Consider the following 24,368-nt stretch of genomic DNA (forward strand, 5'->3'; position numbering starts at 1 on the left):
ACGTCGGTAATTGTTCCCGATATCACATATCTACAAACAAGAATACAACATATGCTCCCGAAATCATACATAAAAAGGGAATTTTTTGCGTGTGGTTATTTTCGCTTACAAAGAATTCAAACCTCGCGTTGTGCTAATTGTCGCCCTATACATCAATGCCTTAATCAAATAAAGATTTGCTCGTGTTAGTGTGTTTTCACGTTGATACATTTACCAAAATTTGATGATAGCAAAATGAGCGAAAATTTCCACGCTGCAAAAAATCTACTTTTACGAGATTATATCTAATGGCCCGATACGTTAAATGTATTTACCTTAGCGGAAAACAATCTGGAACTAATTAGCACTGGTTATATACAACATACAAAAAACAATACAATTAACACAAACATATATAATGCAGCATTTCTAGCACGGCAACTGCTAAAACAAGATAACAGTTAATATATATATGTTTACAGGTCTGGTATTTGTCAAAATAATCCAAACCAACCTAAGAAGTATAATATATAACAGAATAACATCAATTCCCCTTCCATTGTAATCCCTGTGAATTCTTTCCTGGGAACATGCTTACCAATAGCGATTCCGGGACGATTTCTCTTGGACTTAATATAAGTATAACATATAAGTAAACGGGATATTGGACAACAAGCAATTTAATCATTTAAGCATTAGCCGATGATAGAAGGCCAATTCACTTTAAACATGTATATATATATATATATCATTGCGTAAAATCAAAGGCATCGATATAGAAATAGTTGAGCAATTTATATAAAACGTTTCCATAAAATACGATTTTCACAAAATACGATAATAACTACAAGGGTCCTGGCGCTCACTGCTGTACTAATTATCTGATGGTATGTTTTAAAGATGCTTCATTGCTGACAAATTACATTTTTTCTCTTTCAAAGTCAAGAGCAGGCGAATTGGTATTTTTCCTCAGTTGCAAAAGTTACTTGCTTTACACCATTACCACCATTGGAAAGTTTGAGTTTCTTATTTTAGTTCAAAATAAGATATTAAAAATTGATTGCCTCCCGAAAAAGTCCATGGCACAAGGCCCTATATTAAATGAAGTACTGATTGAGCATCCACCAAAGCACAGCATTTTTGTGTTTACATATTGTTTTGTGTTATTTACACGTACATTTACACGAGTAAACATCAATTTTTGTTTAAATGATGAGTACCGTATATACGTATATGTCGGCGGTTGAGCATCCGTAAGCGTATATAACTCTGAGAAAATAAAGGTATCTTAACAACTCAACTCGCCTATGTTAATAATTAAACACAAGTTAGAAAAAGAATGTCATCAGATATAAAGCATATATTTATTCGTTTATTCTGTATCCTAAGGATGGAGGGAAAGTTATATTGTTATGTTTTGAATACCAAAAAATGTTTAAACAATATAGAATGACACTTTTTATACTTTGAATAATGACTTTTCTAAAATAATCAACAAACACTATACGAATTAGATATTCAAAACTAAAAGGGACCTTTATGATAATTTAATATGATTTTAATTAGAGATGTCAGTAGTTATATACAGATAGCGTTGTGACATAGATCGTAAACTTCAGCATGTTGTTGAAACATAACACAACAATAAAGTATTGTGTTCAGAACAGAAAGGTTATCGTGGGCGTCTGACTGTGAAAAATGAAAAAAAATATTTAACTTAGGAATTTCAATTAGAGCACTTAGATAGGAGTGTGCGGTAAAAAGAAGGGGAAAGAGAGCACAAGTGCAGCAGTTGTATATTCAATTAAAAGCAACAGAACAAACTTTCACATGAAAATTTTACTTAAAAAGTCTTTCAGTCTGATAAAAAGGAAATCTTTGTGATCTTTTAGTGAAATAAATACACAAATTGAATATAATATCCCAAAAGCTAATTAATGTTATTTAGGCAATTGAAATGATGGTAACACTACCTTAGCTATAGATAAAATAAAAAATGGGATTATAAACAAAAACTGGTAAACTATAACTGATCATATACCCAAAAGTGTAAACGTTAAAGTTTTACACATATAGTCAAAGTACCTATCTGAAACATAGATTAAAAATTTCTTAAAAAAATAATATCATAAGAAAGTATATATCGATGGCCTAAGATGAGGCTACAATACCAAACAAATGCAAGATTTCCTGCATACCAGGGTAATCTATGCGCGGTAATAAGAACGACCACGGGAAACATATTACGACCCGCGTTATGAAAATTCACATTTGATTTATTTAAGGAAATTGTTCAGAATGTAATGATGAGTAGAATCTTACATTGACTAATCCACCCGAGGCTTGCCGAGGTTGAAATATCCCGGTCCACTTGACAGACCCATGTTTGATTCTTTTTCTCCCATACTTTCACGAAACATTGTGAAAATGTAGTTTTTAGAAGCATTTCCAAAGCGCCGTCATCATAGGAACGTCGCAGTGCGTCAAAATTAATGACGTCGCCGACAACAGACACCGCATGTATTGATGACGTCACGTCATTAACTAGGGCGTGTGAGCTGTGTTTTCCCCTACCCCGGCAAAAGACAAAGTTATCTTTTCCCTAGCAACCGCGGGATAACCCTGTCAAGTATGGGAGATAAGTGTAGTTTTAACGGTAAGCTAATAACTTTCGCTACTCTACAAAATTATCTATCTCATTATAAATTCCATTTTTGAAAATTAAAAGCCGTTTTGGAAAGGTTATCCATATGGATTATTTGATCAATTGCTTTCTTTCAGTCGCGTGGGGAAAAGGTTTGGATTTTTTTAGATTTACTTAACAAATTGTGTTTATAATACTAAGCTAAAAAAAGCTATTGCTGAAAAATATGAGGGATGTTCTGAATATTTGCACAAGGATGTATGTATTTTCAATAAATGTGATTCACTACATTTAACATTATGTGATACGGACAGAATGGAGACAGTGAACGAAAGGCAATTTGCAGAGTAAACAATTTGATGATATGCTCTCATAAAACTAGATATGTTCCTGTATGTACATTTATGTACATAACATGATGCTGAGATCATTAGAAGCTCCCAAACTTTGTATCTTGATGAAGGCCTTTGGAGTTAAAACGTTTCTTACAAGGAACAATTTCTTTGAAACTTTTCCTAAAATTTCTTGAGAACAATGCATAGAGTACTGGGTTTAATGCACTATTCAGATAAAGAATTAAAAAGGACACAAGCGACAGGATGCTCCCATTTCCGGGGATTCTGATCTGCCAGTATTTTAGCAGTAGACGGACATGATGCGGTAGAACACACACGGCGAATGAAATCACCACCGTGACCAAAAGACGGATAACCTTCCGCCTGTTCTTTAACGCACGAGTGGAGTTCATACGCGTCGGCGTCGACAGAACATGACTCCGTGAGCGGAATGACAAACTGTCCTTTAAACTTCGTTGATTCCGAACTGAAAAACCTTTGAATTTAGACCCGCATGCATTATACTCTAGTTCTATATCCAGATACTGATGGACAGTGGACGATGCACACTCGCTGTTTCCTTCCAGCTTCTCCGAGCCTGAGGATAGTTCATTACGACAGTTACGATCGATACAGAAGCATGTCTCCTGGTCATCCTTTCGTCTGCTACTGGACTGGTTCACGTCGCCGTTTTCATTATGAAGACAGCTTCTACAACTCTCATGGGATATCCTACTAGCACAATCACAATGGACCAACATCCTGTTCTTCGGCGTATACTGATGCAGTTTAAAAGTGAACCGTTGTACAATACCATCCGAACCACTTGAACTGCTGGTGTAATGTGAATGATAGTCGTCAGGTTGCTCGGCGGCTGTTCTTCGTTCTACACATGAAGCCTTACTGGTGGACCCAACGACCCAGAGAACCGTCCCTATCTTGGAATATATATAGGTCATGGCTATGAGCGGAGCCGCGTACCAGACAATAAAATTAACGGTTGTCAATGCTTTCATGTCGATAATTGTGTAATCATAAAAGCAATAGCTGCCACCAACAATATCAAAGACGAAGAGGTAGGGGACATTATACAGGCCTGCTATGGTCCAAATCACGGTCTGTGCAATAATAAGTCTGCGCAACGTGAAATATCGCCGTGCTCTCAGCGGATACCGAATAGCGATGTAGCGTTCTGCCGCGATGGCCGTGAGTATGATTATAGAGGCTGTGTAACACATATTCCAGACGAAGTAGTACAACTTACACATCACCTGAAAGTAAACAAGGAACATTAGACATATCGACAAATTTTAACATATTCCAGACCAAGTAGTGCAGCTTACACATCACCTAAAAGTAAACAAGGAACATTAGACATACCGACATATTTAAACATATTCCAGACCAAGTAGTGCAGCTTACACATCACCTGAAAGTAAACAAGGAACATTAGACATACTGACATAGTTAAACATATTCCAGACCAAGTAGTACAGCTTACACATCACCTGAAAGTAAACAAGGAACATTAGACATACCGACATATTGAAACAGAGTTGTTTTAGGAGGTGAGTGGACAATCCTTAAGTAAATAGAAAAAAAAGTAAGGATTATTATCTTATTAGTGTGTGGAAGTCTGTGTTTTTTTTGGAAGCTGCGGTATATTCGTGTTGTGTGTCCGTGTCATAGCGGAATATAGTGATAATTTTAACACTTCTTTAACTTATATTCAAACATAGACAGAAAGTGTTACATAAACTTTATATATTAAAACGTCCAGCTTTCACTCAAATCTTGTCTTGATATGTAAACATTTCATACATGGAAATAGTATTTAGTCATGCCTATCAGAAAACTATTTGGTATAGGATAGGATTAAAAATTTGATGCACGCTTGTTGTCGATATGTTGACGCTTAGATTTCTTTGTTGTAGAATTTACGTCGTATTAACAGCTATAAAAGTCGATGTAAACGGAGAAAAGTCACCTACCCCCGGTCAGTATCTTGCAACTTCACTACATGAGACTCAGAGATTGAGGGCTACGCAGATTCACACAGTTTGCAAACAATTTTTTTTTCATACCCCGAAAAAATTTAAAAATAGTGACATCAATACTTATAATCAATTTTATACTCTATTTCATAAAATGAAGTATGTTGAAATGTGATATTATAATGGTTTTTCAAAGGATTATTTTTTCCGAATCAATACGCAACGTCAATGTCTCTATTGTGACGTCTCGATAACGTCGGAGTTTCGCGCCATTCTCGGATTTTTTTTTTTCATAGTGATATGCAAAAAAATATTGGCCAATCAGAAAGCCAGATTTGGTATGAAAACAAAGAAAAATTAATTATTAACAGCTGAACACAAATTATAAACACTGATGACATCAGAATATCATTGGTGGAAATTCGGATTAACAGCCTTTTTGTCATGTTTTTAAATGTCTAATAGACCAACATTTAAAAAAATCCTGGTTTTGTTGCCAGAAATTTAAAACATTAAATGATAGATAATTGTTAAGTTGTTCATTAATGAATGTAATCAAACACTATCTAATTAGTTAGCTGCTCTTTTCTCACTTCTTCCAAATTTAGAATAATTTCTATTTCTAATTCTGCAATTACGACCAATCTTTGTTGTTACAAATTCACAATAATCTGATATCGATTTTTTTCCCAGTTTCTTCTATAATGAGATAGAAACAGGGTAAACGCTCCGACGATGAAAGCTTACTTAAACAAAATACCATGTATATTTTCGAGCTGAGATATTGTATTGAGATAGCGCAGATATCTATTGCCGGGATATTCTGCAGATGTTTGCTCATAGAACAGAGATCCTTAACTTAAAAGACTATACTCATGCACTTATCCTGCACAACATCTCCAGAAGATTACATGGAAAGAATCTGACTTGATTTAATGACAACATATAAACTAGTGATTCCATTTTATTTCGGTCTGTGAATGACAGCACGCCTGTGTTAAACACATCAACCGTACATACCAGAATGATGGTAATGCAGATGATAGTATCTTGGCGTTCTACACGGCTGGTAATGGAAAGCTACATAACTAGTCCTAATCAAGAACATTACATGCCAATGTCTCGTATTTCGGCCGATTTATATGTTTTATATACGAGTGCGAATTAACAAACTTCATGGATTCGACCGACAATTGGATAAAGTTAATATTGTATAAGTTTTGATTTATAATGATGACCAGAACAATAAATCGATCGCACATCTTTTTCGTCCCATAGACATTTAGTTTGTCTTTCGTATACATGTTGAGAAATCTCCTTACTAGTATATATATATTGTAACAAGCACAACAATCCTTAAAAGTCTTTTAAAACTGAATCATGATCATAATAGGTCCTCGTGATTTGAATAGTGTTAAGTTTGATTCAAAACATATTTTATGAAAAATCAATGAATGACTCAATACCATGGAGTTGCATGTACCATCTTAGGTCTTCGTGGTCTGATGTGTGTGACAATGTCATGTTCAATAACTATCAAGGTGTCTGAATACAGTTTTACCATAATGTTTAAAAAATCTAGTTTTTAGTTATAACATGATGTGAATGTTTCGGTATAAAAAGATTCGATAACGATGAAAAAATGTCTAATTTTTAGCATCACCATGAAAGTCACTTCCTTTGCGAGTGTTTAGACGAAATTCAATAGCGTAGGCGCGTGATTAAAATGTTAGCATGACATTCAATAATCGTTAAATCGCCTGAAGAAGACATGACAACGAGCTGAAGGCGCGTTCGACTAAAAACGAGTTAGTAGCACGAATAATAGGTTTCTGCTATACTTATTTTCAATGACATCATGTTTAAGAGGAACAATGTAAATGATAATTTTATGAATGAGTATACAGTACTTTGTATTTTCTATTCCCTCCTATGATAAAAACCGGTCCAATATTTCTGATGTTTGAACACGAGAAACGTTGATCCGTCAACATTGAATTGCTTACGTCACAATAGTTACTGAACTTTACTTATTCCTTAACTATCCTTCGTAGAATTTCGAAATTCAAACGACCGCCCATAAGAGATCTTTATTTCGATTTTTACAGTTTGTTGTTCAAGTAGCTAAAAGTCAAAGTATTTTTACTTAGCAGAAGCCTGTGCATGATTTCCCTAATAGCATAAATTCCCTTGATAGCATAAATTGTATTACTTGGCAAAAATGGGATTGATTTAATGTCCATTTCAGTAATGATTTCTTGAATCATAATTCAGTTTTTGGTAATGAGAAATGACGTTTCGACAGCAACATACAGACCTTTCATTAACGCAGGTAACCCACTTAAACATTAAAAGTTATTTGACACTTGATTGATATAAATCAACATAAATTGTATTATACCGCATTTCGACATCTTTGAAGTGTTGACGATTTGATTTAAACATGTACCGCCTTTTTTGCCTCGAGTAACGTACCGAAGCAGTGGTTCAAACTATCGGAGCGGTCACATATGCAAGAGCAGACCACGCTCGACGTTATTCAACTACAATGCACAGGGAATGCTAGCTGTTTGATCGATGGGGCTGAATTCTCATTTCTATGTATCGTTGCACTGGAATACTTCATGCTACGGCCTCAAAGAAGCTTGCTATATATATATAACAAAATGTCTAAGTTTGTTCATTTCCAGGTTTTGGTTTCTCGTTTCGTTAACCAAAACTTTGTATTGAGCGTATAATTTTGAAAGTTTTTGAATTTGCATTTATTTGGTAATTTGATTTGTCCAGCATTTTGGACTGATCTATTATTGCCATGGGCATACGTTTATGATCTACCTAGAATACACGAGAGCAGAAATTGTATTTGAAAAAATAGGACTACTAGTAGGGTGTTGCATTCTGACATTCTTGAGCAATTTTAGTGGTCTGGGTTTTGTCCCCTGTCCGAGACACATCATGGTCTATTTAAGTGATAGTCTCAACGCTCACTATAATTTGAGTGTGAGGGTGCGCTGTTTGGTGTCTTTGAAGGTATATTTCATTGTGATGACACTAAAAAAAGTGATCCGTCTTTGCAAATTACAGAGTTAGCTCCCTTGCGGGTAGGTATCGATTGTTACGTCATTATTTTGTGAGCGCAATTCACGTCGTTTTCTCCGAAATGTATGACGTTACGCTCGTAAACGCATGACGTCACAATCAATACCTACCCGCAAGTGCAGATAACTCTGTGATATGCAAATTAGGACGTTGAGTCAAATCAACCAACAAACCAACATGTTTTAGTGCATAAACAAAATAAAAAGAATTTAACATGTTTGTGTTTAGCAATGAAGAAAACAGATCACTGTGCGTATTGTATATTGTTCTAAATTTCCTAATTTTTCAACGTACGTTCTTTGCCTTCACGATGTCGTTATTTATATTACTGTTAATCAACTTTCTTTCATGGTATTTAAATTTCGCGATTGCCAGTTTTAAACAAGTTCACGAAGATTAAGTTTCGCGGATTTAACAATTGAATGATCATTCTTTTCAAGATAGATGATGTAGATATTCATTTTTGGAAATGCACTTTCCCGAATTTACCTGGTTCGCAATATTCGCGAAAGTAAATTGCACGCAAATGAAAATTGGTTTACAGTATATGATTATTAATGTTTTCTATAGCAAACACATATTTTAATTGTGTTTCTAACTGTAAATCTGCGATATATACTGGACCTGTATCTAATTGTAACTGATATCATTGAACCTATTTGTGAATACCGCATCTTCGGACTGCTCTTTTGAGACATAGAGTTCGTTTTTAATTCAGATATATTGATGTTTCTGGCAACATGGGTCGGTGAGACAGCACTATAAAAAGTGCAAGAGAGTCTCATTATCACAAAGACACACAACAGGAACATACTACAATCTCCCAAAACACACACACACACACTTCACACACGCAACACAAAGCATACATGGAAGGCCGTCCTTAAAGATGCTCCACCGCTGACAGAGCATAAATGATATTCATCATTTGAACAGTAATTGGTGTTTAATCGCGTAAATATGTCTAAATAACACAAAAATATAATAAAATATTTTTCTTTTGCTTTTGGTGCATACGCTATCAGTATTTCATTCTATATAGGATATAGTGACATGGAATTCCTTCGGGATGCAATTAATTTAAAAAAAATATTTTTAACTTAAAGTAAAGTTATAATCTCAATCTTTTCAATAATGATAATGGTGTAAAGTAACTTTTTTAACTGAAGAAAAGTCCTACATCGTTTGCTTATGTTTTAGATAGTGGAAAAATATCGTTTGTCATTGGTGGAGCATCTTTAACTGAACTTAGCTGTTGATATACGATATAACACGCTATAACCAACCAAACATCAAAGCTGTTCTATAAATTGTACTAAATTTTAATTTCAAGTTTTCATATTCCCAATGTTGCCTCATCAATTTTAACGCTTGTATTTTGTTTATCATTCTAAATCTTGTGACACTTCGTTTGTAACCCTGGGTGTGCTAATGTAATTAAATTTCTAACAAATTACCGCTAATGTGTCGACAATACCGTAATGATAATAAATTAAACTTGATTATTGTTTTCAATCAAAGAACGTTTTCCACTGAATTGTAAATTCCAAATTCGTAATTAGTTGCTTGTTAATTAAATGTCAATAACTCTTATCTATTTAATAATACCTGATAAATGATTTTCCGTGTATTAATTCCATTGCAGATATCTAAATTAGATAATGTTTGTATTATCTGTTTCTATTGGATAAATACTGTCAGTTTTGATTTAATATTATTCCCGTGAAATGATAATGTATCTTAACAAGTAATTCGATATTTCTTAAGACCAATCGTCAGTATGCTAATGTTACCTACTTGCAAATGCAGCTGCGCATCTGAAGCATAATTAAAAGATTAAATTTATTTTCAATAAACTATTAAATTATTGATTGGATTTAACTTCCTTTTAACAGCTGTATGCGATGTGTTGTCTGTATGGTATCTGAATGTTGTGGGAAGCTGCGGTATTGTCGTGTTGTGTCTTCTTGTAAAATTGTATATTAGATTGGTTTTGTTTTGTTTAGTTTTACGTCTAATCAACAGCCACGGTCATGTAAGGCTGTGTCAGATTTGATGGTGGTGGATAGCCGGATTACCCGTATAAAACAATCGACCAATGGTCAGCACCTGGCAACTGCCCGACATGAGATTCGAACTCGCGACCCAGAGGTGGAGGACTTGTGGTTAATATGTTGGGACATCTTTTAAGGACTGTAAGTTTTTGTAAATTGTAGGTTTTTTTTCTGTCCTACCTAACTAAATATGTGTTAGTTGTTGGCGTATACGTATTGTGCAGCTATTCACGTATAATTTTGATATTGACCTCACCATACGCATATACATTAAACTACGCATTAACTTTATCTTGTATTTATAAACTGCACATATCACAAAATGAAAACTGTTTCTTGAACATTACACGTAGCTTATAGTTTTGTGCTCATAATATATCCTATATATGTACTATGGTGATTTATATCATAAATTGACAAGTGCACATGGCAATTTACGATATCATTGTGAGTTATTGGGAGAATGGTAATTGGAGGATTCTTGACCCAAAGTTAAGCTTTGATTATTATTGCAGCGATAACTTATAAACGTATGTGAACTTAATATGGTTTAGAGTACTGTACAATTGTTAAATTCCGCGAGTGTGAAAAATTCACGACTTCCTGTTTGTAATCTATTCGCGGTTGTTTATTTTCGTGGATGGCCATTGTAACACTTGTATGCGTCATTCACTAAACATAATGTGATACTACAGATGTATTATATAAAACCATGATCTGTGAATATTTTTGTTTTAATTTCTAGAGTTAGGGTAAATCCGCGAATTTAGCGAAAATAAAATCCTCGCGAATATTAGCAACTATTCAGTAGCCTGACTGCTGATCTCGAAAACCGATAAATGTCTACCGCCGAACTAAATACTGCAATACGATCGATATTTTTCTACATTGTTTTTGTTGTGTTCATAGATTTTCCGAGATTTCGACAAAACGGACTAAATGAGAAAAAAATCAATACCTTCATCTTATTTATAAACAACCATTGGAGGAGGCCTAATTTGATGCACTGGATTCTGTGATCTAGTGGTAACCACGTAGGGATATATACCAATTAGATTTGTATTTGTAGAGAAGGGCAAGACAAGTAGAAGCGATACGGCGCCAAAGTGGTGAAAAGACGGAGAAGATTCATTAGACAATTAATCTATCTGGACACTTGAGAACAGTTAAATAACCTCCATTGTGCAGATGTCAGTCAGGGGTTACATATGAGACATAGTGCACTGTGTATTTTTTCTAACATATTATAAATGCCTAACGCTAGGTTGTCACCAAGAGACGGAAATTATGTTCTTGATATTAGATTTCTTTCTTTCGTTGCCTACATATGTTTTACTGTTTTTGTCTTTTCTTTCTAATTGACTTTTACATTCACAATGTCTCTCTTGACGCCACCCACCCGCATTTGGCTTCCATGCGAGCGTTCGTAACAGGAAATTATTCTTTTCCTGCTTAACGCTCAGCATAAAAGGAGGGAGACGACTGGTTTGAACAATGTCAGTTTTTGCTGTATGGTGTCTTTGGTAGCATGTTTCAGTGACATAACAGTATAACTAAAGACATTTCCATCATCTAAGCGGGTTTGTTTGAGAATGAACTCTGAATGTGAACGCTAGCAGGGTTCATCTCAAAAGTTAGTTTTCAAGCGTATGATGTAAAATTATTATATACAGTATATCCGTAACCAGAATCTACGATTGTTGAAAATAATGTTACTTATTTGCAAATACTGTACATAATAGCATAAATATATAACAGGACCACTTTGATAGTCTGTTTACTGATACAGAATGATATATAACGTAAGGAGGAATCTACAACGGTCGAGATATGAAATACTGCATGTAATGCTAATACAAAAATCACATGTACACGTACACGTAAAAGACAAAACTTCCACAAATCAATAACTTAAACCCATTCCAATTTCTCAAATTTTTCATTGTACATCGTTACCGGACAGTATTAGCTGCACATATCTCAACAATGGATATTTACCAGAGAGGATGTCGTCAAAGATTCTCTGCATATCACAAGTCACTATGATTTTATTTTAAGACCCTTATCCCCCATCCTCCCGCAGCCTCATAGAGATTTGATTGTAATAAGTAAGATGGAAATAGTTCGTTTGCTATTCTATTATGACCACTCTAAGTCTCTGTGTTGGTACCTGATTGTCCCTCTAGTCTGGAGTTAGCAAGGCCATTCGGTTGACAGATGGGTTAGCCACTTAGCAATTCAATTCACCTAGCAATATGATGTATATAGTTTTTGATAAGATATCCGGGAATACCTATCACAGATTTTACACCCAGAGGCTATGACGACACTGTGTGAGATCAAATAATTATGTCAAAGATGAACTTAGTATGGAAACTCTTTACGGATGTACAGAGAAAACCCACACGAAATGAATGATATGTTTTTAGAGTGCAAAGAGGCAAATCCTGTAAATGAGTTTATTCTAGGGATGTCGATGGATGACTCGCACATCATCGCTCGAGGTTAAATGATACAAAAAGGAATGACAATTCTGCTTAATACACATAAAAGTGATCTCTTTAATAGTAGTTTTTTTAAGATACGTAATTGATAGCGATGCTAACTGTTGAACGTACTGATGTACATGTAGCTTGTTGCTAATCAAAACTACATAAGAAGCATTGGATAACCATAATCCACCAACCGTTTGACCTTTTCATTTTTTCCTGACTTAAACGTTTGTTGAATACAACTCTTGCATAATAATTCTAATTCGCTTCCTGAATAATGGCTACAATGTGATGTTACTGTATGTACTGTGTTCGATACCACAGACTAGTAGGTACTTGCTTGTCATTAACTCGCTTTGACCTTCACTGTTTGTCATTAACACATTAAGCACACCACATGATCTAATTTATCTCGGCATTACGGTTTTGTGATTATCAATCAATGAGGTAACGGAGAAAGCATGACATAAATCAAAGGAAAAACTGTATGAGGATGCTTAACACTCGCGTTCAATGTTAGATTGAAAAAAAAATGATCGGGCTTAATTAGATTAAAAGCGCACACCCTCATTATGGCAAGCATATTCTGACTCTACATGTTGCAGAGTTATCTCTTGAATTATTGTCTACTCTAGTGTTATCTCACCGAAACATACACCCGAAGACATCACACAAACACATCTAATCTAGGAAAACACATAACATTTGGTTTTCTTATATTTGTATAACAACATTGATTTCCATCTGATAATAATAACAATTTTGTGTGTCATTGAAGATAACAATACATATAAGCTGTATGACGTCTATGGATGAAACTGTGTGCCGTCTGTGGCAGCTACAATTTTTGTGATAAACGAGGCGACTGGGATGGTAATCATAGCTGTCCTCTATAATATCCAGCTATACCAGGACAGCAACCGGGGGTAAGCAGATAGATCAGACACGTTTGTGAATGACTTGTTATTTTTCCCATCATATCTTTTGAGTATATGTCCCTTGATGTTCAGAAACTTTGAAGTAAGTCAATTTTATCATATTTTTTTTTCATTATCTATTTGAATGATACTGTCAAAAATAAAGAGCCTGGTATCTCAAAAAGTGTCATACCGATGGAATACCCGTCCAAATCCCGACATTCCGAGTAAAACTATATGCACAACAACGTTTTACGGATTTTTTAAACCTGCTAATAAAACCGCATTGCCGATTATTCCTCCGGGTAAAAAATCGTGAATTTATCAAAAACCGAGGAAATAATATTTTTATAGAATTTTATAGAATATAGAATACCTACACTCCTGTATTTGATAAATTTAAGATCGCTTCCAAACGATTGCTAATAATCGAGCACACAACTTTGTGTTGTAGATACATCAGAAGTTTAAAGGTGCACAGCCTTTCCTAAGCAAAAAGTTTCCTAAAACCAATAATAACATTAGAAATATATAGCTATGGCATAGAATAAGGTTGCAACACCACACACATGCAAGATTTCCTTCGTAACCTGTATGTTGACAATGAGGATTCATTTTGCTGTTTGTCTACCAACGCTCGGTAATTAGGAACATAATACGATCGTTTTGAAATTTTTTTTTAATTAGATTGTTCAGAAGGTGATCATAAATGTAACATTAGCGATAAACTCATATCTTTTGCTACACTACCACATTATCAATGTCGTTTTGAATTCCCATTCGAAAAATTAAAAGCTGTAGAAAAGGAAGTGGGCCTTTAATTTCATGTCTCATAATATTCCAAATATGTATAATATCCAAGTCAATGTAAATGAATAACAAATTGTGCACTTACCCGTATTATTACTACCTTGATCGCGGTGTATAATATATTGGCAATATCCCAAAGATACCAGACAGTCGTAATAATACTCTGCATTTTTTGCCATATTATTACCTATATCACGTGTCTTATGCAAAGTAAAGATATGTAACCTATTGACAATAGCCAGAGGATAGCAGACAGTGATAATAAAATATTGCGCTTTAAAACCAATATTATTATAATCCAGGTTTGCTTTTGACGTACTTGATTTATCTCAGTCTAAGTATAGAGCCGCCGTAGATATTTTCTTCCTGTATTCATTAATAGCAATGTGACTAAATTATCACTCACCACGACAATATCAGAAGATGTTAGATTCTGTTGCCATGTTATTACTAGAGCGGATCCGATTTTAGATTGATTTATTAACCCGTTTTCGAAAAGGTCGTGCCAAAGAATATAATTTTCTTGGTTATAATGAAATTGTTCCGTTGTTAAAGGGACAATTCAGCGTCAGAGTACATTAAAATTTGCATATACATGTACATCGGAAACAAACCAGTTCTAATGGATATTAGATTAGTTAGTTTTACAGTGGTATGCCAAAAAAGCCCACTGTAGTGAAATGTAGTCTATGTGAAATGTTCAAACTGGTTGCTGTCCGCCATAACGCAAATGTGATACTGTAGGACGTCTTGTGTGCCGAACCATGGCCGTTACATGTGTAGTAAAGTGTTAATAATCTAACTATTCAACCAATCAAGTCAAAAAAAAAAACCTGTACGTACTGATGCATTTTAACATCTGCTACTCTCGTATGAAAAGTGTCGATATTTTGTTAACTTACCGATAGATATCTGTGAAGTGATTTAAAGTAAAAAAATTTAAAGAATAATTATCATTAACAATTTCTAATAAAAATGTGTAAGTCTTATAAAGGCAATTGCAATGTATGTACATAGGTTCCTATACACTTAAAAAAACATTGAGGAAAAATAGTAAATGGGGTAATCTTTCTATTTTTGCTAGCCACCTTTACTCTGTCGACATAAGTAAGGGATTAAGCTCCTTCTAGATGGTAATTACAATACGATAAGCCGAAGGCGCGAGTCCATTAAATTATTCCGGATATTTCAGCAGTCACATCCGGAGCGACAAGGATATCATATGCTGAAATGTATATAATATCCTGTTCTTGTTGGAAATTACACATAATGACGTCAGAGGCTAGTCAAATCGTAATAAATCAGATATATATATTTATGCCTTTAGGATAAAGTTGGTGTCCATATAATATAGATGATGAGTTAATATTGTCTGAAAAGACAATTTGCTCAGTTAACAATAGCCATTGTAAGAAGCCGTCTGCTTTTAGGAAAGCACCCATGAGGTATAAAGTGATAATGATGCTAAAGTGACTTTATGGTATTATCCCTTGTTAAAACCACAGGGTCTTGCAGATTTTTATATAAAGTTGCTCTATATAACGGTATAGGGTTTAAACTCTGACTACTTGTTTACTGTATAGACGTAGAGCTAACCAGTAGCAAGGATTAAAACTCTATTCCGTAATACATTATACAGCAACTTTATAAAAGGCCAAAAATAATATGTTTAGAGTTATCCGACCGACCCTAATTTTTTTACCCCCGACCTCATTTTTTTTTTCTATTTTTCTACAAAAATAATTAAAAGTAGAGATTTCGATCTCAGACTCCGGTTCCGGCCATTATTTTAGAGTGAAAGGCACTTAATAATAGAAAGAAAAATCCTACCAACCTACCGACTCTATTTTTTTAATATAACCCTAAACAGACATTTTTTGGCCTAATAATTTCCATAATAATCAACGAAATTGATAATAAAACGTGTGTATTCAGCATGGTTAATATTATTGTTGACTCGTATAAACCATTGTGAAGCTAGTAATTTTGGCAAACTTACTGAAGAAATCCAGTTAAATCGTAGTACATGTTCATCTAAGCCATGATATATACGCAATTTTATTAACTCTCTCCTGTTCAAATGCTCCAAACAATGGCGTTTAGGAAAACGCAATATTACTAATGTAAATAGATATTCTTCATCTTCACTTTGTACGATTTATGGATGGATGCGTGACCAATGGCTAATACGCAGATATGAACATGTTTTGGTCTGTACCCCATGGATGAAAGGGAACCATTTAATTTAATACTGGATTCAATAGCAATAACCTTTTGGAACTTGAGAAATATCTTTTATAAACATACAGTTTTTGGTAATTAAAGAAATTTTTTACCGCCGACAGAGCATAAATGATATTCATTATTTGAACAATAATTAGTGTATTATCGTGTATATATATGTCTAATTAACACAAAAAATAATATAAAATAATTTATTTTGCCGTTGGTGCATGCGCAATCAGTACTTCATTCCATATAGGATATAGTGCCACGGAATTTTTTCGGGATGCAATTAATTATTTTTCATATTTTCAACTTGAAGTAAAATTAGAAGCTCAAACTTTTCAATGTTGGTAATGGTGTAAAGTAAGTAACTTTTGTAACTGAAGAAAAATACTAAATCGTCTGCTCCTGTTTTTGATAGTGAAAAAATACCATTTGTCAGCGGTGGAGCATCTTTAATTAATTTCATTGTAACATACAGTTTTTGGTAATTAAAGAAATTTTTTATATTTAATAACTGTAAGATGTGTAATCTGTTATATGTCTTGTGTATTTAGCTATGAACTAGTTGTTACTTTGGGAGAAAACGCATAAAAGCTATTGCTGTGGTTCGATCCATTTTCTAATATTTTTGAAATTGGATATGATTTGATTAAAAAGATATTTATAACTTATGTTTCATATGCATTGTATATTGTATATTTATTTAGTATCGTAAGCAGTGGAAAAATATCTAAAATGGATGATGACAAACTACTCTTTACTCCTTACGTCAGTTCGTACAAGAAAGATATATTTTTCATAGACACGAAATAAATTTAACTTTCGTACGTGTTTAGCTTTTAATATTGTTAACGCAGCCGGACAAAAATAGGTTGTCTATTTTTAAAGTTGATAGCTTGAAAGTAATTGCCAATCATGATTTGACCTTGCTTTCTTACATTATCTCTGATCTACGCCTTTCTTTGTATAATAAACAACATGTTACTGTAAGTTTACATAGTGGAACTTAATTTGTAATCGCCTATATTGAAATATTGCTTCAATTGAAGTTATTCATGTTGATATGAATGCATTATCTTCTGCTTTGATACTGAAACCTGTATATTGTCACTCTCCGAAGACTTAAATACCACAGGGTTATAATGTACATACATCTGCCTTTTGCCTGTGATATTCCTTATAGTTATATTTAGTTTTCCATCAATCGTGATATGTGTTAAAGGGCCTTGATGATATTCACTAAGACTGGCTGCTATAATATACATAGACAGGCGGAGATTAAAGGCCTTTACAATACATCCATGTTCAATAAGGCTAAATGACCGAAATTATTGTACGTAATTTATTGTATAGAGATAGAAAAATAATTTATAATTACACATTTTATAAGACTTGTTAGTTTAAGCATCAAGTGATTTCCCCATCAGCAATCTCGGTACATTTAACATGGACACGGTTATGGAATGATTGAAAGTCTATTTGTGGTTTATGGATTAGAAATAAACTTGTCAGATGGACGATATTTTGACAATGATTGTAATTATTTGGAAAGGACGGAAATAGGCACAGAAATACGGCTAATCTGTTAGACAATAAGATAATTTTAATACTAATGCACGCATAAAAAGACATAATCAAGGAACGGCTTAGAATTACAAAAATATATATATAAAAAATAAATCCGATTAGACTACATTCAACCTAGTATTACAGAAAACATAATTTTATGAATTTTTCTATTTCGGCCAAAGGAAAAAGAAGATAGTTGAAACGGACTCATCACCCAGTACTTGATTCTAAGGTTGATGCTTAAGAATAATATATCAAATTCAGGAAAGTCATTGAAATAGACAATGACGACATATAACACAGATAATGGGAAACTGTTGTACGAAAAGTGAGAGAGATCGTCAATAACTATCTGTAAATGGTATTTACACACACAAATCCTATACCTACCTGGCGCCATATTTATTTCCAAATCAGCAAACGCTTACTGGGAAAGAAGACCCTTGTGGGATTCGAAATGGTTTCCTCAGTACTTTTCCAGAGAAGGTGATAGCAAAAATTGTCAACAAACCGTCGGACGGCGTATCTCCAACGAATGATCTTTGATAGCCAATGATATATTGACGCATCCATTTTGGTAATTAAAAGGCAATAGAAGTGTTAAAGCTAAATATCGCCAATTTGAAATCTCTGATTGCAAGTAGTTTAAATGTCGTCATAGTTCTTACACAAATGTATATCTGTCTCCCTTTTCCCTTTGTGATAAATGTTGTAAGTTGTAAGGCCTCGTCGAGACATACCAGAGTCTAAAAAACGGTGATGGTTACGTTGACGAGAATAAGCTTGGTGCGTAATACATATACAGGGGAATGGATACTAATAAAGGCTACAAAAACCCCATTCAGCGTCGCCGGCAAACTCTCCCTTAACACGTGGATGTCAATTCATGTGGTGGAAACGGTACGAAACTATTTCCAATGACAGGTCACTCAGTCTAGACGTAACGACTCAATAGTATAAAAATTAGGAGCAGATATTTTCAAAGTTTAGTTGGAAACTTGTTTTCCTTGTTTGCGTGGTCACAAGGTTTTCGAACCTTCCGTTTGTAATTTGCTAGTTTTACGCCTTTTAAACAGAATTCTATAGAGTTTAATTAACGAACCTCTGTCTGAATCCTCGTTCAGCCAATTTGTATTTTTAAAAAACCGTCATGAAGCTCTTTTAACCGATTGACGCAAAATACTTTCAGTAAATAGAATTAAAATTGTTCTCAGTTCATTGCCTTTGCCTTTTCTTGTTCCATTTCATTTTGTGTTATTTGATCGAATCAAAATGAGACAATTTGCTTCTGCCCAATATTAACAATTAGAATTTAAATTCAAAATAAGAATTTAAATTCAAAATAAGAATTTAAATTCAAAATTAGAATTTAAATTCAAAAATAGAATTTAAATTCAAAATTAGAATTTGAATACAAAATAAGAATTTGAATTCTAAATTAGAATTTGAAATTTAATTGCAATGAGGCATGTTGAACACTACACAAAATTCATTTAAGTGGATCAAACATGGCCAAAATAATATCCCCACAATATTCCATTTTTGGCTTGGTCTTTTTACCTATTTACGTCTCGATGTTATTTATAACAGTTAAAAAAGGATGTAGTGAAACACTGAGAATATGGCGGAGGGTTATGTAAAAGATGTACAGATCTGCGAATATGAGGGATCTAGGGAACTTTGATCAAACAATTAACAATTTCATAGATGTGCTTATACTTGGTCTATTCTCAGAAAAAGCATTTTCCTTCATAATAATGTTCTTGTATGTAATGCCGAGATTATCTAAATAAGGTTAATAAATCACTTGTTTCCAGACGCAGTCAACTCATTTACCCACGGTAGATCTAGGGAACTGTTGCTCGAATTTAATCAACTATTGTCCGAGGTCAATAGCAGAGATCCCTCTTCCCTAGGTCTTCTCTACTATTTCGGGTCAAATATTTGACTGTTCCCTCAGTACCTATGGAACAGCTCTATCTTCACTCCAGACACGCAAGCTGTCAGTGACAGGAGCCCAATATAGATTAAAGTCTCCGTTCTGATCAAGTAGTCTCTAGTCCTCGGCCTTAAACATTTAATCCTATTAATCCATTGTTGATTTGATAATCATTGAAATGGAACTGGTTGAAATCAACGACGTTACAGCAGATTTTATACATCGAAAAATATCGACTGGTTGAACTCAACGACGTGTATACTATCAATATACCTCTGGCTGCAAATATTTAAGCAAGAGATTTTTCATTTTGTTGAAATTATGAGAGTATAATGATAATAGCACGTGTAAATTATGTAACACGGGCTCCATAATCATTATAGCCTCATAACCTCAACAAAATAAAAATGTATTCCTTATATTTAAAGTTTTTCACGTAAATGAATAGTATTTGTTTTCGCGGTAGTAGCATATTTTTTTATCAAAATTCCCATATTTTTCACTCTCCCGTCATTGTCAACGAATTCGATTGAACAGCTGAATGGAATCGAGTTATTCATATGTTCCCACCAAAAGTGGGGTCATGACTCCACGTTGCTACGCCAGCCACTATATAGGTTAACATTACGTCTTATATCTTTGTAACATCCTTGAGGCACCAATAGATATTTACCTTTATAATTGTTACATTGGAACTTGTTCATCTCGAATTTCACCTATGCCTGTTTTCTGTCTAGATTTATGTTATGTATATATACAAAGAAATAGTTCATAAACTAACATTACCTGTTTATCGTAATATCTAAATCAAACTCTTCTTTCTTACACAAACAAAATTAATATTGGTTATCATATTTTTAAGAAGCATTGGCATGTAACATACATTAGGCTAAAAACATACATTGGACTACATCATATTCCATATGGTGCGCTAATACGCACTATAAAATATGTAAGTATTAGAATGTATGTTTCACAGCAACTGATCTTTAACATTAACTCAAGCCTATAGACCAATGCCAGTACCTAAATGAGCTTCTGCAAAACAAGCGACAATATGACTTATTAGATAATATTAGGAATATGCATACGTTACCTCCTGTCTACAATATGTGACACGGAGGATTATGTCTTGAAATATATATCTTATGACCATTTGAAAGTTTTTGCAGTTAAAATATCACCGCATGCACATTAGCGATAAACACCATCGAGCTTAATAACACAGACGTGCATGCTTTGAAGCCAAAATTTTTCATGGAAGGTAATGTGGCATGAAAAGTGCTCTACAGTTTGTACGACTGTGCATTTACGCTCCAGTCATCCTAATTCTGATATATTTGTGCAATTAAAACACACTCATCGAGATGTGACCATGTGACCAAACGGTACATCTCACCCGGTCACAGGGAATCTATTCCTGATGATCCAGACGGTTCATTCCACTCCGGAGAGGGAGAGTGTCCGCCAGTCAGATCTGCGAATGGAAGGTCCCTAGACTCTTGTACATGTAAGTTCCGCCCGGGGGACAATTACATAGACATATCAGAACGCGTGATATTATGGGACATTACGTCTGCGCCTTAAAACATGAACAATGGATTAAGGATCGTTGTTTGTAACGCTTGAAACAAGCGCAGGACAGCTGTAGACGTCTATGCATAGATATCGCCCGATTTGTTTAAGAGCTTAATCGACGACATTAAGACTGGGTTGGTATATTGTATGAAAGACGGTGGAATCGCAGAAAGAAATGGCAAAGATGGTCACTTGAATGGAGAAAGAAATTGATGATTATTTCATTACACATTTAACATGCGTGCGCACTTTATGTAGATAACATGCTAACTGATGTTTGATTTTTTGCCTTAAACCCATATGAATCCGTTCGTCGGCACTGCGTATAATTTTTATAGCATTTTATGGTTGGATCAGACTAGTGTTATAACACAGTAATAGATTTTCACATAGCTGCAATATTTTAGATCTAAAATACAATGTCGCCTTGAGACTGGCCGAACAGTACATTAGGCTGGCTACGTTTATTTGTTCTGTCTTTCAAAAAGATAAATGAAAAAAAAACATGTAAATTCTGTTTGGTAGGTATCTTTGTTATATATACTCGCTGACAGATACATAATTGGTGACTTTCAAGTTATTGGTTGGTATCGATATTAATGAAAGACCTTTCACGGTGTAATCATTTAAGCACTTTAAAGTTAGTTATGATTTCATGACTTATACAGGTCGAGCATGACAAGGGGCATTAATGGTATGATGATAATAGATGTCTATAGGCCGATATCAACCCATTTATAAGTTGGATAGTTAGTGACATCGAAACCAGACAATCATGAACAATCCATCGATAAGACCAATTAATCAATCACTTAGTCAATCAATCAATCAATCAATCAATCAATCAATCAATCAATCAATCAACAATCAATCAATCAATCAATCAATCAATCAATCAATCAATCAACAATCAATCAATCTTCTAGAATCATCTATGTCTGTGTATAGTATTACAATGGGTGAGGGCGATATATCGATTACTTCATAAGTATTAACATTCAGGTTTTGTCTGCCATAATTGATAGATTTTCACCACACCTATCGGTTTATTGTGTTATGAGAATAATGTCTCTTTAGTGGCTGGTTCGAAAGGAAAGAATGCTTCCTAACGAGTACAGTTGGATTCATATGCCAACTGATCTCTTGGTACACATTACAACGACTGTATGAATTTACCTTCCTCTTCCTGATGTTAATTTAAATGTTATCAATTCTTTCCAACTTATAATCTAAGCATTGTACACGAATAATGAAAGGTTTATATTCATTATTATATATCTAAAAGTGTAAATTTTTATCTTAGATTTTAATTGATTACAAATGCTCATTCTTGGAAAAATGTTTTCGCGGGCGGGCAATGGGAAATAGCAAAATTTAATCGTCGCAAAAATGTTTCAAATACAGGTAAATTACAACCAAAGAAGTATTGCTAGCAAAATTAATTCGTCGTGAAAAAGTTTTGAAGTGTGAAAACGCGACACGATTTTTTATTGCCCACGAAATTCGCGATATTTCACTGCACGGGAACATAAGTTGATTTACAGTAGAAGTAGGGCAGTAGATTATATAGTATTTTTATCGCATTCACGAACGTAATCGGCTCCAAAGGTCAGTCAAGCAGCTTCCACCGTGTGTATTGATGTTACCTAAAATGTTATCTAACACAATGATACAAATAGAAGCATCTCTAATGCAGTAACATTAAATTAATGTCTCGGAAATGTCAAAGTGTGGGAAGCATTCAAGAAAAACTTAAATCATCATGATTGACCCACTATTGGGAAGAAAAGAATCAAAGTATGTCTTGATGTCTAATTAAGGTATAAGGGAATGACATTTTTGTCGGTATCATATGAAATTCAATGTGTTGGCATGGCTACAGTTAGTGTTGTCGATCTATTCTGTTCTATTCCTAAAAGACGATTGGAAAGGACTAGGAATTTGATATGATATTCTGTTCATACATTCGCCTATGTCGTATTTGCTTACGATATCATATATGTTATTTGCAAGTTTAGAAATCCAATTTTTAATTAATATCAATTCTTTACATACCCGACCGAGGTTCCATGTGAGTGTTAGAAACCTGTACAGATTGGGTAACACACAAAATAAACCCACGCAGAAATCTGCCACCGCAAGGTTAGCCAGGAAGAAGTTGGTCATGCTCCTCAGTCTAGCGCTCTTCACGATGGCGAACAAAACCATGAGGTTACCTGGAAGTACAAAAAAGCAATATTTAATTAAGGTAATACATTACCGTACAGCTAGGCCCAGTTTCATGACATTTCTTAAATCTAAAGAATGCCTTTACTTAAAATATTCCATAGGAAAGCATTACAGATAAAAGGAAGGCTCCTTAACTTAAGATTAATTCATTTGTAATGCTCGTCTATGGGAAAATTTAAGTGAAGGAATTTTCATGAAACTTTGCCTTGGTTACTTACGCAAATCAAATTTTGCACAATTTTGAATAAACAAGAACATTAAAGTTAACCGGATTTAAAATTAGCATTGTGGCTTTATGGGTAGATATGTATGATGGAATCAGTTTTAGATTTTTTTCGCGGATCAGAGTTTCGTGACCATATTAATGACCGGCGAAACCGCGGAAATATTTTCTCCGTGAAAATAAATAACTATACGATAATTGAAGTCTTAATATGTAGTATGCACATGTTTACTAAGCATCCTATAATATTTTCATATAAATCATCTGATTTTGTTTT

At 34.1% G+C, this 24,368-nt stretch overlaps 1 protein-coding gene across 1 annotated transcript; it reads right to left on the minus strand.

Annotated features, from left to right (window-relative positions):
- Nucleotides 1-2,923: 2,923 nt before the first annotated feature.
- On the minus strand, nucleotides 2,924-23,862 carry LOC138326228 (trissin receptor-like). Its single transcript, XM_069272353.1, has 2 exons — nucleotides 23,695-23,862; nucleotides 2,924-4,229 (listed from the first exon to the last, which is right to left on the minus strand). The coding sequence occupies exons 1-2, from the start codon at nucleotides 23,845-23,847 to the stop codon at nucleotides 3,054-3,056; spliced, it is 1,329 nt and encodes a 442-aa protein (XP_069128454.1). The 5' UTR covers nucleotides 23,848-23,862; the 3' UTR covers nucleotides 2,924-3,053.
- Between the last annotated feature and the right edge of the window lie 506 nt (nucleotides 23,863-24,368).

The sequence above is a fragment of the Argopecten irradians genome, chromosome 6 (genome assembly GCF_041381155.1).
Source record: "Argopecten irradians isolate NY chromosome 6, Ai_NY, whole genome shotgun sequence".
Taxonomy (NCBI): domain Eukaryota; kingdom Metazoa; phylum Mollusca; class Bivalvia; order Pectinida; family Pectinidae; genus Argopecten; species Argopecten irradians.

Bases quoted from the DNA above. Each gene is read 5' to 3' on its own strand.
- LOC138326228 (XM_069272353.1), bottom strand. From the start codon at position 23,847: ATGGTTTTGTTCGCCATCGTGAAGAGCGCTAGACTGAGGAGCATGACC. The intron at 4,230-23,694 runs GTATGTAAAGAA...GTTTACTTTCAG, and splicing joins TCACATGGAACCTCGGTCGG to GTGATGTGTAAGTTGTACTA.